Source organism: Cydia strobilella, chromosome 10 (genome assembly GCF_947568885.1).
Source record: "Cydia strobilella chromosome 10, ilCydStro3.1, whole genome shotgun sequence".
Lineage (NCBI taxonomy): Eukaryota > Metazoa > Arthropoda > Insecta > Lepidoptera > Tortricidae > Cydia > Cydia strobilella.
In genome coordinates this window covers 19,038,815-19,055,208 of record NC_086050.1, presented here as the reverse complement: position 1 = coordinate 19,055,208, position 16,394 = coordinate 19,038,815, and the positions used below count along the sequence as shown (strand labels likewise).

General features: G+C 35.6%; 2 protein-coding genes across 3 annotated transcripts in view; one reads left to right on the top strand and one right to left on the bottom strand.

Moving 5' to 3' along the window:
- The window catches only part of LOC134744700 (superoxide dismutase [Cu-Zn]), a 183,509-nt gene that overhangs the window by 104,414 nt on the left and 62,701 nt on the right, over positions 1–16,394 (bottom strand). The window lies entirely within an intron of this gene.
- LOC134744598 (uncharacterized) overlaps positions 11,487–16,394 on the top strand; it is a 72,071-nt gene continuing 67,163 nt past the window's right edge. For both annotated transcript variants that reach the window (XR_010128098.1, XM_063678458.1), the window contains exon 1: positions 11,487–11,801. Coding sequence is in view for 1 of the 2 variants with exons in the window: in XM_063678458.1 (XP_063534528.1) it covers positions 11,727–11,801 (75 nt within the window). In the remaining variant the exon portion in view is untranslated. The remainder of the gene's footprint in view (positions 11,802–16,394) is intronic.

Below are 16,394 nucleotides of genomic sequence, written 5' to 3'. Positions count from 1 at the left end.
TCATGTATCAAAAAGTGACCGTAAAAAACAGTAAATAGGCGGTGCCACCATACACCTAGTATTTATATAGATGTGCATCCGTGCGACCGTAAGGGACAGAACATACGCAATGCGACAAAATTAAAAACACGTTTTAACCATTCTGACAACATACCAAAAACAACCTACGTAATTTGGTCGGGTTATTTGCTGCGACTCCCCCATTTCATCTCTACATTATTATACCTCTATGGTTCATGTCAAAGAGTCTCCTATAAATTACAATACTTTTTGGTCTCAGAGCCTACCTAGCGCCCCCGGAGAGATTAGGAACTATTTAAAGCTGAAAGCGGTCACTTTTGCAACAATTCTGCCATAAGAGATTGCGATCCTTTCTATACCATCCATAGTATGTTGTATATTTTATTGACATTGTATGGATGGTATAGAAAGGATCGCAATCTCTTATGGCAGAATTGTTGCAAAAGTGACCGCGTTAAGCTTTAAATAATAGTTCCTAATCTCTCCGGTGGCACTAGTTAGGCTCTGGGACATGAGTATAACATGAACCATATAAGGCAACAAATAAACCGACCAAATTACGTAGGTTGTTTTTGGTAGTATTTCGGTGTATGGTGGCGCCGCTTAATTACTGTTTTTTGATGGACACTTTTCATACATAGAGATTTGGCTCCTTATACAGTCTCCATGTGACATTGTTTAATATTATACCCGATTTTTTTTTGTTTCCTAGCGTGTTGTGTAGCGCGATTCTATACCATCCATACGCAGGACAATAATTAACCAATTTTTTATTAAATATTGACGTCGCTCATTCTTTGTCCGAACGAACTGTGTCGAAGTGGCAACTAGTTATACAAACATTCGCACCTTTTGTGACTGAACTCCTTGTAACCATCATTGTCAGTCATTTATCAACAATCATCGGTGACCATTCTTGTCTATCAAGATTATTACCATCATTGTGTTGTCAAATTCGGTCAGTTTTGTTTACCTGACATTGGCATTTAGCTAAAAGTATGGATGGTATAGAAAGGATCGCAATCTCTTATGGCAGAAATGGCAGAATTGTTGCAAAAGTGACCGCTTTCAGCTTTAAATAATAGTTCCTAATCTCTCCGGTGGCGCTAGTTAGGCTCTGGGACATGAGTATAACATGAACCATATAAGGCAACAAATAACCCGACCAAATTACGTAGGTTGTTTTTGGTAGTATTTCGGTGTATGGTGGCGCCGCCTAATTACTGTTTTTTGATGGACACTTTTCATACATAGAGATTTGGCTCCTTTATATAGTCTCCATGGCTAAAAGTGCTATAACAATGAAACTAATTTTCTATGGAAGCAAACAGAAGTTCCTGATTTACTTCGTTTTATTATAAAATTAGTTTAAAACAAAATCGCAATATACCTTACCTACTACCCCTTTAAGCATTATTTTTTACTAGCTTTTGCCCGCGACTTCGTCTGCGTGTAATTAGTAATTTGGGTACCTTAATTCTTAAACAAATCTGCTTTTTAATCCATCCTTTTTCACCCCCAAATTGATCCATACTATACATTTCCACCCCATTTTTTACACCCTTAAGGGATGATTTCGGGGATAAAAGTTATTCTATATCCGTTCCCACAGCTCAAACTATCCCCATACCAAGTTTCATCTAAATCGGTTCAGCGGTTATTGATTCCCCATACAAATTTACACCCCCCTTTTCGCCCCCTTGAGGGGTGAGTTCTGGGATAAAAAGTATCCTATGTCCTTCCCCGGGACTCAAACTATCTGTATACCAAATTTCAACTAAATCGGTTCAGCGGTTTAAGCGTGAAGAGGTAACACACAGACAGACAGACAGACAGACTTTCGCATTTATAATATTAGTATGGATTAGTATGGATTTTACTTTAAAATAATGAAAGAGATACATAGGTAAAGGTAATTAAACTAGGGAACTAGTTCGCCTTTGAACAAATGATATGTGTTTTTTCCTGTTTTATGTTTATTTTTGTACAATAAGGTGTTTTACTACTACTACTTTTACTAAACTAAAGGCAAGAACAAGAAAAAGATACTCTTTCGAAAGAAGCTGCATTTCTTATGTTTTTTAATCAGATTCCGTTTGAATTTAAATTATTATCAAATATATTTCACAAATATGTGGCTACATTACAGTTTTTTTTTTATGATGAATAGGCAGGCGTTTGACCACGATCCCACCTGATGGTAAGTGATGATGTGGTCTACGGTGGAGCACGCTTACCTATGAGATACCTATTAACTCTTGCCTTGAAGAGCCCCAAATTGTACTCAAAATTTAGTTATAGGTACGCATGAGCGCTTAACACTTTCGTCCAAGACTGTACCGTCTGTGAATTAATCGTTAATCATTAGTCAAACAACTATGACTACGAATGGCGCTAAGCTAAATGATTGTGTCAGCCTTTCCCATTAGTCACTTCGGCTTCGGACCGGTTTCCTAGTACAAAACCGCAAGTTTCGACAAATATTCCCCAAATTTGGTTCCCCAAGTTTATTCGTCGATTATAGACTCACAATCAAGTTTATTACTCACTAAACTTACCAAATAATAAATGGTCGCGTAATGTACGCTTTCAGGGAATCCCCCCCCCCCCGCGAACGTTCCGCCTGTAAAAATCTATATCTATACTATCTATCTATATCTATACTAATATTATAAATGCGAAAGTCTGTCTGTCTGTCTGTGTGTTCCCTCTTCACGCTTAAACCGCTGAATCGATTTAGATGAATCTATACTAATATTATAAATGTGAAAGTCTGTCTGTCTGTCTGTCTGTCTGTCTGTGTGTTCCCTCTTCACGCTTAAACCGCTGAATCGATTTAGATGAAATTTGGCATAGAGATAGGTTGAGTCCCTGAGAAGGACATAGGATAGTTTTTATCCCGAAAATCATCCCTTAAGAAAGTAAAAAGCGGGGTGGAATTGAGATAATTAATGAAGTGTCTGCTAATTTGTGTGCATAATATGCTCAAATTGAATAATTGCTATAAGACTTTCTCCAGGCGCTATTCTTACTCTAGCTGGGGTTACTAAGTCCACGCAGACGAAGTCGCGGGCAAAAGCTAGTAAATAAATAAATCGCATTTATTTAGGCATTTAAGTACCCGTATTGCATACAAAATTAAATACTACTTAAAATCTAATTAACACTGTAAAGGGGTGCCACTCATGTTAAAATTAAATCAAGTTCAGAGTCATTTTCTGTTTTCAGTTTTCATCCATGTGAACAGAAATTCAGCGCTTAAACACCGGACTCCTTATATCGTCAGAAACAGTCACAACCTGTGGAATGAACTTCCTGTTGTATGAGGTTCTTTCAGTGGTATAAAAGGAAAAACAAACTCCAAGAAAGTCGCGGTCCAGTAGTGTAGGTTTTATAAATTAGGTTTATTATAATAATATAAACTGAGATAGATGTCATATATTAAAGGAAATCTGCCTAGTGCGAGTCGGACTCGCGCACCGAGGGTTCTGTACTTTTTAGTATTTGTTGTTATAGCGGCAGCAGAAATACATCATCTGTGAAATTTTCAATTGTCTAGCTATCACGGTTCATGAGATACAGCCTGGTGACAGACGGACAGACGGACAGTGGAGTCTTGGTAATAGGGTCCCGTTTTTACCCTTTGGGTACGGAACTCTAAAAAGTGACCAAGCCCTCCGGTGGCCGAGGTCGAAATCGAACCGGCGTCTTCAGCTTACGCGGCTGACGTCCTGACCACTAGGCCACCAGGCCACGGTGGTACGCTACTCGTCCCAAATTCTCGAGTATAAGCAATCTTTGAAACTTGGCCACTGAAGTGGCCACTTGGTCACTTTTTCTATGTGACATCTTTTTCAGTTTATATGGATTATTTCGATCTTATTGGATGTGGGATGAAATCGGGCCGCCACTTTACGATCTGACACACGTTCCTTCGTCACCACAGTTTATTGAAGTGCGACATTTATGTCTGCGTACACGCATGCCGATGGCGCCGAGTTTCATATGGTTTCATCAGACGGCTCATCCCTATAAGGCGACGTCGCCAAAAGTACTAAGCTTAAGCACGCAAAAGAAAAGGATGAGTATCTAGTTTCTTTTGTTGTTATTTACTGACAATTTGGTTTGACCAACTATAATTAATGTTCTAAAAACTATGTTTCCTGGTCCAGTTAATTTTATCATGAGTCAGTAGAAACTTTAAAGTATTTTACAAAGGATTCATTCAAATTTGGTTATAATCGGCATCGTACGGAAAAATAAGATTTCTCGCGATTTTCGGTTCCTTGTCAGAATTTAATACTAATTATGGCCTTTATGGGATCCTAAAAATGGAACACGTTGTAAAAAGTACTGTCACTTTATGTAAAAAACTTCTTTCCCTTGTTTACAAGTCATTTATGGGATTAAATTTGTTCTACCTAAAGGCCAAAATAAAAGACCGTATGAATCGTATCATTTCTATTATTGCAAAAAGTTACTTTGAAATTGTACCATTCTTGAATCATCTCGAAGTCTTTCACAATCTAATAAACCGGAACAACTATCACTATCACCATTCGATCGTATGCACACGTCAAACAAATCGATTCTAGATACAAACTCGCCTTCTACCATTTTCGACTAAATTCTATACCAACATACTACATTGTAGTGTCCAATACACTTTATTACGTAGTTATAAGGATTAAAATAGGTCAGTTATTATTGCCAACGACGCTAATTTTAAGGTCCACATTGGAACGCATCTAGTTATTAACATAAGTCATTTTTTAATATTTATGATCGATAGAATCAATTGTACAATCGATTCGAGTTTAAAGACAGATCTATCAACATATCGATTAGTATTGTTCTAATTTCCTTTGATCGGTATCTGTTTGATTCGATTATATCGTTGTTGTTGGTGATTGTCAGTTTTTATGGTTCCGTACCCAAAGGGTAAAAACGGGACCCTATTACTAAGACTCCGCTGTCCGTCTGTCCGTCTGTCTGTCACCAGGCTGTATCTCATGAACCGTGATAGCTAGACAGTTGAAATTTTCACAGATGATGTATTTCTGTTGCCGCTATAACAACAAATACTAAAAACAGAATAATATAAATAATATAATATAAATATTTAAATGGGGCTCCCATACAACAAACGTGATTTTTTTTGCTGTTTTTTTCCGTAATGGTACGGAACCCTGCGTGCGCGAGTCCGACTCGCACTTGGCCGGTTTTTATTTTATTTCTTATGTAATGATTTGATTGCTCAAGCTTAACATTGAATTAGGTAAAGCAATTAATGTTTAGTACCTAGCGATGCAAAGGAGATAATGATGGGCGCGTTTATATCTTTTATGACTGGATTAGGGAGCCTAGCCAAAATGACAATTGATAGAAAATGACAATAGTTAGTGTGGTGTTTAGATTTACATCCGTTAATCTAACCACTCTTGGATTAATTATATTATAAATAAAACAATTTATTATTGTTCCACACAGTGCGCTCGAAACACCGCTCCGCCATGACTGCCTGACTAGTGTTGCCAACGCATCTGATTGATTTATTTACTTATGAACACCACAGTTAGCATTAGTTACTTAAGTAAAGAATATTTTGCTAGAGCTTTAGATTAATATTAATCCCACCAAAAACATTACATGTAAAAATATGCAAGTCTCGCAACGCAATTCTTCTACTACAAAAAAGTTTTGAAATGTAATGTGATACAAAGTCGGTTATTTTAGTCAGTGCCAGGGGATGTTAAAACCGTATCAATATTTTAGATATCTTTAATGTTTAATACATATAATGACGTATCTATATACATGTAAAAAAATATATTTCGTTATTTTATCCCATACCTATCGGTTTTGAAGCTGATGATTTAGATCGGTACAATTTGATATTTGTTTACTTTGTATACTTAGTAAATATTAATAAATCTAGTAATAATAGTATGAAATTTATATAAAAAATTAAAAAAAAATCACGCAGATTAAATTTGAATGACACAGATGAAAAATTTCAGATGACGTGAATATGCACTTATTTATATTGCAGTTCTAATGCAGTTAGTCTACGCAAACCTTTATACAGTTGACGAAATACCGATTTTCAGATACGCATTACTCATTCAAGCCATGACATGCCCCGGCTGCGGAATGCGGTCCGCGGCAATATTATTATGACAACACTCATTTACCTATTTAATTCAATTATTATACTTTTTATTATAGATAGAAAGATAAAAATCATTATTCTCCTCATCTACAGACATCTATAATGGCCGAAATTATTGGGTAACATGGATTATTTTATTTCCTAAAGTTTCTAAACGAATACAAAAATAACAAAGTTTGAAATGGGTCGAGCCCACGTGGCAATGGTGCAAAGAATCGGGGGGGGGGGGGGGGAGAGAATTTTATCATAGAGTAACTTATAGCGGTACTGTCATAGTAAATTTTGTAACCCCAGTAAATTCACACTGCCATCTGTCGAAACACTTTAAAACTAAAAATGAAGATTTATAAAAATACGATAAAATGTATTTAAATATGGATAAATGATTTTTTTTATTTGCATTAATTATTTTTATGATTTTGACCCATGTTCTTTCACTGATATGCGTTAAAATTGTTAAATAACAAACGAAACCGTCAACGCCATCTATACGACAGTAGGCCAAAGCTATTAGCGCCCTCTGAACGAGAATCAAATTTTCTTGATTTTCGAGGCACGTTTTTTCCTTAGACTGTATCCATCTATTACGGAGTTATATCTATCTTTGATTTTATTAACCTGTTTGATAAAATCGTTACGTTGTCCACAGTCCACAGCTATGACAACTTTTTTTTGTAAAAAATTTCTGCCCGCCAGTTTTAGTTTTGTTTGAAAAAAAAAGCTCAAAGCAAGCGGGACACCAATAAGCAGTCTCCCTCGCTCAATCCTTTCTTGAAGCTTCCGCCGGTGAAATGTCACGGATCACGTGCTCCTGCGCGCGCCGACGTTACGCAATAGCGGCCATCTGCTTCAACCCGGTTTGCTGTAGTAAACACGGGTCCTGTCCCTGTCAATGTCACTGAGTTCAAACAGAAGGTTCTTTAGAACTTCTCATTTTATAAGCAATAAGCAATGTACGAAACATCACTTTAGTGCCACTGTCTAACAAAACACAGGCTTAATTCACCAACCGTGTGCATGTGCATGTCAGTGCAACTTTTTATCTGTACAAAACTATAATAAATAAATATTATAAGGACATTCTTACACAGATTGACTAAGTCCCACTGTAAGCCCAAGGAGGCTTGTGTTATGGGTACTCAGACAACGATATATATAATATATAAATACTTAAATACATAGAAAACACCCATGACTCAGGAACACATAGCTCATCACACAAATATATAAATGCCCTAGAAATAAATAATAGAATAAATAAGGTACCTAAGTTCAGCCACCGCAGGCTAGGCTAGTATTTATTTATTAATTTGTATTTATTAACCCAGTACAGAGCTCTATCTAGACTGATTATGATTATGACTGTTCCAAAACTGTATTTTCAGTCTGCCTGTAATATTCGGTGTCTTTTTCTAATGCACTAATGACAGCAGTCACATACGCCTTTTCGCCGTCAATCGGAGGGGCTCAGTGAATCAGTCCGCCGGACGATATCGGCCTGTCAGTTAGAACAAAAATTTGACAGTTCCGAACAACTGACAGGCCGATATCTTCCGGCGGCCTGATAGTCAGTGGGCCCCATGTCTCAGAAACGTTCGCTCATACTTAAATTATCTGTCTTCAACTTTCATACCATCAGCCAAATTCTGCACTAAACCGTATTAGCAATTATTTCTTATGTTTTTTCATACAATTTGCCCTTGATTAAAACGTGTAAAAATTCAAAACAAAAAACTACAATTTAGCATTAGCCTGTTTAAACATGCAATCAGACCCACTGACTCTTGCCGTCAGAATTCGCATAAGCCATTAACAATTATGTCCATATGTGTCAGTATGTGGAGATAGTCAAAGAATGCATTGTGTGATATGTGCGTAAGACGCGTGGGAAAACTGACACTATGGCAGAAAAAGCTTATTAACTTCTGATTGTCGGAAATGACGGCTTGAGCCGTACCGAGAACTATTATGCCCAGCTCATAATATTACCGATATTTAAATTGAAATATAAATATTATATAGGTATATTTTGAATTAAAGGCGTATATTTAATAAATTGAGACTTGTGCTGTGCCGCCGGCAAATGGAAAAATGTGTCAATTTCCCAGTTTCATCATAATAAATACAAAAATCTGTATGAAATACGGTGGGCAAAAAAATTATGTCTTGGAAAGCTATGAATATGAAGTTTTTCGGTCGAATAAACAAACAACGAAGAATTCTTATCGTAAATATAACATTTCAATGTCGCATTGAATGGCTAGTCATTTGTAATTTGTCACGTGACAGACAATATGCTTAATTAAGCAATTAAATGTTGTCATTGTCAATCAATGTTTTTTTCCCACGAAAATCAGATATATTTTAAATTTGGACGGCAAAACGCCAATTTCCAATGACGCTGATCCAGAGAATGATATAAAGTTACCAAAGGCAAAAGTATAAGCTAAATTTCGGAACCTACCTAACTAACATTAGACGCATAGGGCATTTTCTATGAAAAGGGACCTTATTGTCGATGGCGCTTACGCCGCACAGCGTCGCGCGGCATTGTATTTATATCAGAGCATCGTTTATAATGGTGTAAGCGCCATCGACAATAAGGTCCCTTTTTATACAAAATACCACAGATATAAGGGTTAAAAGAGACTTAATTATTAACCGTTTGTTTACTCTGGAGGTTTTATTGATGTTCTAAAAATAGGAGTTATAATCCGGATATAAACCCATAATATCCTCGGTTTAGGTGATTACTTTATGGTTTAGGCAAAAATTATTATTACCTCAGGTTGAAAAACGGCGCTACAAGAGGGTTAGAGTATGAAAAATAATCAAAAATATATAATTTGGCCAGGGAATGTCTAATTTCAAACATAGACGAAGAGAATTATCTAAATAGACTCATAAACGTTACACTCCCTTTTGGAAGATTAGGCTAAAGGGGCCCACTGATTACCAGTCCGCCGGACGATATCGGCCTGTCAGTTGTTCGGAACTGTCAAATTTTTGTTCTAACTGACAGGCTGATATCATCCGGTGGACTCATAATCAGTGTGCCCCTTTAAACCAAGTTACATCAACATCGAGTGTCAACGTCAGTCGGGGTCAAAAGCTACTTAAACAATAGTTGAATACGTCAGTTAGCAAATATCAACTACTAAATAATAGAATACCTACCTACTTTGACATCATTGCAATTCAAATACTTATATTTTAATTTTGTTATACTTCAGATTTATACTTATTTTTCAAAAGCAAAAGTACCATAGGGAGTGACGCACCAAAACTAGATTTTCAACAAAAAAATATGGTTGTCTGTAAAGTCGGTTTACGGACGATAATTTTGTATGATAACATCATAAGAAAACATTGATGAAAATGCCGTAACGTTACCATGGAGATCTCTGTCCACAACGTTACCATGGAGATCGGTCTTTTTTTTATTTTTATTAGGAAAACTTACAGCTGAAGTAACACGTTAGGTAATAACATAGAAGCAGTGAGCCAATTACAAGTTTCCACAGATAGAAACTGCGTAAAGTGCATGGTGTGCGAAATTACAACTAATAATACTTAATAACTTATAAATATACTTTACTTATCTTACTAGAGAGGAAAAATTGGTTTAAACAGTTAACAAGAAGAACAAAAGAGAGAAAAAAGAACAGGATAGAGATACAATGTTGAGTTAAAACTTTTTCCACTGTTAACACTTAACAGTGGGAAAAGTCCTGAGTCATTAGCTTACGTATCAAACTAAAGCTATCGCAGAACATATCGATGAGATCATGATGTTTGCAAAGCTGATTGAAAGACTTACCAGCTCTTAGAAGGAAGGAGTTTTTCCTGCCATTGTTTTTGTTACCATGGAAATCTCTGTCCACAACGTTACCATGTAGATCGGTCCACGACGTGACACTTTTTCGTGCATGCTACCGGTGTTCATCGATTTATAAGACGTTATCACGTTAAAAATGACACGTGTGTATATTGTCTAGTTCTATTAGAAGTAACGAATCTGATTCGGAAAATCTTGAACAAAAAGTGTATTTTATAAAAATTATCAAATAAAATAAAAACGGGAAACTAGAAAAATCGTTAATAAGATCGTTTGTAAGCTGCATTCTTGACCTATTTTCTCACAGCGTCATCAGGTCATCACTGCAACTTCACATCTGCGACATGACTTCACATGATACAGTTCATTCGGATTAAACGGTAATAGGTTCATATAATAGGCGCCTAGAATTAGATCAAGATAAGTAAGCAGCGATTTTGATAGCCCAAATTTCTATGAAATTATGACGTATAAATAGCACTTGCACAGTCTGTATTGTCAAAATCGTTGCAGATTTTTTTTTGGTCTATCTAGTCACGCCAAACAAACAGAAATAATGTACCGGGATGACAGAAGCTAAGAAAAGTCGCTAATAATTTGACCATATATTATTTAATTTTATCAACGATTGACACGATTGTCGACTTGGCTAGCTCCCCTGATTTTTTTATCATCTTTCTTTCATGTCTAGCTTCGAACCTGGTTCGAAGCCATATTTTTAATTGGGTATAATTCTACAAATATTTGTTTCACCTTTTTGTACAATTTTTTGAACGCAATGCACCCTGAAAAGTGTTTTTGTTTAGCTTTGTGTTCCGTCACCCACATAGGTATATTCAGCAAAATTAACTATCTACTTATTATGTGCAAGTACGTGTATCAACTGTTTTTAGGGTGCCATACCCAAAGGGTAACAACGGGACCCGATTACTAAGACTTCGCTGTCTGCCTGTCTGTCTGTATGTCTGTCTGTCCGTCTGTCTGTCTGTCTGTCCGTTGACAGACTAGACAGTTGAAATTTTCACAGATGATGTATTTCTGTTGCCGCTATAACAACAAATACTCAAAACAGAATAAAATAAATATTTAAGGGGGGCTCCCATACAACAAACGTGATTTTTTTTGTCGTTTTTTGCGTAATGGTACGGAACCCTTCGTGCGGGAGTCCGACTAGCACTTGGCCGGTTTTTTCATTAAACATTTAATACAACAAATGGACCTAACAACACAAACACATTATTTTTATCACGTAGGTAATCCCTCTGTTTAGATCTAAATCAACGCATTAGCGCATAACAAGCAAGATTGCAACCAATAAAATACCATGTGACAGCAAATTTATGCACTCGCGATTATCCACGGATGCTCAACTACCATAGAACAATGTATCGATCAAGGACGAATGCTGGGTGGGAGTCACAACACTACCAAATGCCAGCCAGTCTTAGGAACCACTCCGCGGAGCGCGCGCGCTCATTATTTAAAAATCGAACGCGAATAACGAACTTTTTTATTTCGAGCTAGTGATGCGACCGTAGTAAATATCGATTAGTGTTAGCATTTTTTTATATTCTGTTTTTGATAATGACATTTTGTTACCGTTGATTTAGCTGTAAAAAAAAACGAATAAGACAGTCTATTTTGACGTGTGGGGGATGTTATTGTAACTTGGGTATTGTAAAGTGAAAAGTGATAATGGGTTGTAGACAGTTTTTGTCAGTGTGTGTGGCGGTGGCGTGTTTGTATTTGGCTATAATTGCACAAGGACAGGTATGGAAAATTTTATAATTCAGCCCATGTTTACTATAATAAACGGTTAAAACTGACAATACTTATAAGATTATTGATTTGACAGCATCTATCTACTAAATAAAACAAAAGTATGACAACGACATTTATGGGACCTGACGATTCCGCAAGTTAGAGTTGGTACAGACCAGTGTTGGGCATTCAAGAATAAAATCATTATTTGAATAAGAATTCGTAAGAATAAATCCGAGTTGATTTTATTCCCGTCAAAATTATTTAAATAATTTTGGTCGGGACTAATTCGTATGTGACATCATTGAATGGGAATAACTTATTCTTATTCAAATAAATGTAATCATGATTTTTTATTCCAAATAATATTCCTGGAATAATTTGTATGGGAACTGCAAGCCCACGTTGCAGTCGTCGTGCTGTTCCCATACAAATTGCAGTCGGGTTGCAGTCCATCTGTATCGGCCCTTACTCATCAATCTAACTGCACATATTTTGCAATTACAAAGTCTGGAATGTCAACATGAACATCAAGTTTCTATCGAAACATGACGCTTATTATGCAACCCCAGTGTGTCACGTCAAAATCGGTACAGTGTTAGCTTGGCTTGACAATCATATTTTATTTTAAACCTAACCTGACTGGAAAAATCCTCTTATGGCAATCGATTTAAAAGATATTGATGTGTACAATATCAAGAGGTAAACATTAAAACTAGCGTATTTCGTTAAAACGGTTACACTAACAGGCTAATATTATGCTCGAATATAATGATTATCTTTGCTCTGGGTTCGAATCAAAGGGCGAAGTGAATGTTTATAAACAAGCTATGTTGATATGATATGTTAATTACTTAGCATATCAGTCTCACAAATTTTGTCATGTAATAATTGTGCTATTTCTTCCCTGTAATAGTGATAATTTTACTAAACAACTAGGTACAATTTATTTCTCTCAGCCAAACTAAATGTTGCCTTTCCTCGTGACATAGCAATGCTACCTCAATAGAGGTCTGCACAACACTTTATTATTCAGTACTACGTGAGCACGTGACTATACTTTTCACGTCAAGGAATAGGAAGTGCGATAGAGATCCCGAGGCGACAGTCGCTGACCCAGGAACTTATGGAAGGAGGTCACTCAGGCCTACAGTGCTATTAGCCTGAACTTCTTGAATTTAACGCTGTTACCACATCGAAATAAGCTTTTTGCCACAGTTCGTGGGAACAGTTGGGGTCGGGGTAGAATTGGCGTAGGCAGCAGACCAGCAGCAGCAGTAGAATTAGGAAGAATATTATATTATGGTAGAAAAGAAACGGTTTATTTCTTTACAACTACATATTAATTTCAAGTATGTGCGTACACGGACCTTTGACTGAGACACAGAAACAACATGTTTGCGATGTACTACACTGATAACCTGGGGTTAAGTACACTATGTTTACACACTATTTACTTAATTATTAGTTTGAGGAAGTGTGATTATGCTTCTCATAAGTTGGAATAAATATAATATTAGGTTCTTCTCATCGTCACGAAAGTCAAAAAATCTAAGTGGAGTTACATATACAAGTAATCTAACCTCTCCTCAGAAATCATATATCATCAAGCTTTTTGAATGTAGGTACATAAATTACCTAAACTAGGACATAAACAAACGGACATAAGTTACCTCAATTTTTTAAACATTTTTCTTTCAATTTGAACTTCTTGCCTGTATATTTGACCTCATTTTGGGATCATACTTATTAATCTTATTTTGATATTTGGCGGGAGATGCGCTGCGAGTAATAACAAATTAATAGGTAATATATATATTTTGAAAGTCACGATGCAGAAGTTAACTTCATAATTAATTTGATTATTTTTTGAAAGCTATACAAGGTTGAGCTACTTCGAAATGTTCATCCATTACCTACTTAGTTACAACATATTTTCGGTGTCCGAGGTACAACAGCAACTTTTTGGACAGTAAGCTTCGTAATAGCACTTCCAATTGAGATTAGGCTGAAATGATCCTACCATCGAGTAGCTAATTAACTTAACTTTAACCTATTGTATTAAGTTTTATTATCTATTAGAAAAATATGAAAATAATCATCCTTGATGTAAGGTTCGAAATACTGCCTTTTCATAACACATTTTTTTTTAATTCTTTACTTGCCGCTCTCAAGTTTCGTTGATAGCTTGTTTTTTATACTTAATAACAACGTTTCAAATAATATAAATGAAATATTTCAATAACCGTGGCAATGTGTAAATTAAATATTGCCATCTGTCGGAGCCTCCGAGGCAAAACTAGGTCCAAGGCACAACAGTTTCCCCCATATAATATATAGCACAGGATATTCTTTTTCACATCACCTATTCGAAAAGGGAACTTTTCTTCCCTGCTAGGAGGGATCAAAGAGGCACTTTTTGTTCAAGGACATTTTGTTGCCAGTATGAAATATTGACACAAAGACATGAAATTAGTATGCATATAATCGATTACAATTTCTTTATAATCGATTACGTGCATAAAATTTTTCTAACTTAAATAATATTTTGTTGTAATTTTAAACAATAAATGTAATTAGCGTATTTTAAATCAATTAATAGCATATTTAAATTAAGTAAATTAATTAATTAGAGTAATATTTACAAAGAAACGTAAAAAAACATTAGTTTAATAATTTAATTTTTATTTTGACATTTTAGGTCTCCTTAAATGCAGCCATACTTGTCTATGCAATTTAAAAAGTTTATATTTAAAGTTTTGTACAAATATTTCACAAAGCATAATTATGCGGTTCTATATTGTGTATAAATTTGTAAATACTTAGTTTAAATCAATAACTTTATAGTAATAAATATAAGTGATATCAGTCTTCATAGTGTTCTTCCGAAGATTTGGTTCAAAGGGGTAAGAGCTAATTTGTTACCAGAAAAATCTACAAAAATTATGTACTTGATTTTCATTGTATCATTTTAGTTGTTTGCTGCTGTCTTTGAAAAGATATTAGGTACATAATTATGAGCTGTAGGTACTTTTAATTTGTCAGTACAGTCGCGTCTGAAAATATCGATACGGACAAAGTGCCAGAAGTATGTACCTATACTAAGGACGTGTATACATATTTTTGGCACTTTGTCCGTTACGATCTTTGCTTAAAATAATAATGTTTTGAAACCTAATATATGTATGTAATTTCCTCATAGGTGATGTGGAAGCAGTATGTGTTACATGGTAGCAAAATTATTTTCACCTTGGGCGTTAACACTTAAATCCCTCACTACGCTCAGGATTCAATTGTACGCCCTCGCCGTAAATATGTCATTTTGCTCCCTTGTGACACAATCTACTATTTTGTTTTCGTGCCTAAAGTACACTTTAAACATATCAGCGTCCTAATTTCTGTACATTGTTAATGAAAATCACGAATGATGGCAGCGCACTAGCGTATTAGCTCAAATGTCGCCGGCTTCCATCTGCGAACCTGCCTCGGATGCCTGCGCGCGACCTTTTCTCTCGATCCCTCGATCGATAGGGTTGCCACCAAGGGTCGGGTCGGAAACCCGTGACATCTTCATACACTTAACTAGTTCTAATGTAGTTTATCCTAGATTCGCGGTATTGCGATACAAATGTAGTGCATAATTGTTTTCCATCGTATTTTCTCGGAAACGTTTCGTATTTGTCATGCAACTTTAGTCAACCTCAGTACTTTTTGTACAGAGACTGACTGAAGTGGAAAGACACGTTCGTACGTTTCCGTGAATATACGATGGAAAACAATTATGCACTACATTTGTACAAATCATATTATAATAATGATTAAATGGAAAGTATTTCATGCGATATATCAAATAAAAATTAGTTCTATTTCTAAACCTCTGGTTGGAAAATTTGAAATTAAATAAATAAATAAAACTGGTGATGGTGATATGGAAGGCCAGGACTGGGGTATGGAGAGGGAGAAGGAAGGCCTTTTCCCAGCAATGGATACTTTAGCTTTTTACAAATAAATTATAATATTGCGAAAATAGGCTTGTAAGTGGTGGATTCAATGGAATTTTTTTAATTTCAGTACAAGTTTTGATTATTTTTTTGCGGTTTTAGAACCGCAAAAACTAAAACCGCAAAAAATTAGACTGAAACCGCACGAAATTAATCGCAGTATTCGCAGTGCGTTCTAATCCTTACACCAAAAATGCCAAATTCTATCCAAATTTAATACAAAATAAAATCAGCTCAATGACCTATTTGAATGAAAACGAGCTTCCTTTCATATTTGTAGCAGGCAACCCTACTTCGTTGGGCGATGTTTGGAACTGCAGCCTATTCATAACGAGGTCGGATTTACTTGTAAAATAATTGGATCGGTAAAGCATTTATTTTTTCGCTCGTTCACCTTGTGATAGGATTTTAGCCATTTTAGGTGATCGCCGTAAGAATATGATAAACTTATAAAAATAATCGTAAAAAACACAACTTCTTTTTTCTTTAAACTATAGAAATAGTTAATTTTAATTTAATTAATAATAATAAATAAATTAATTCTTTTTATTTTATTTTATTGTTATTTTTTAATTTTGATTAATTTTGTATCAAGCAGAAA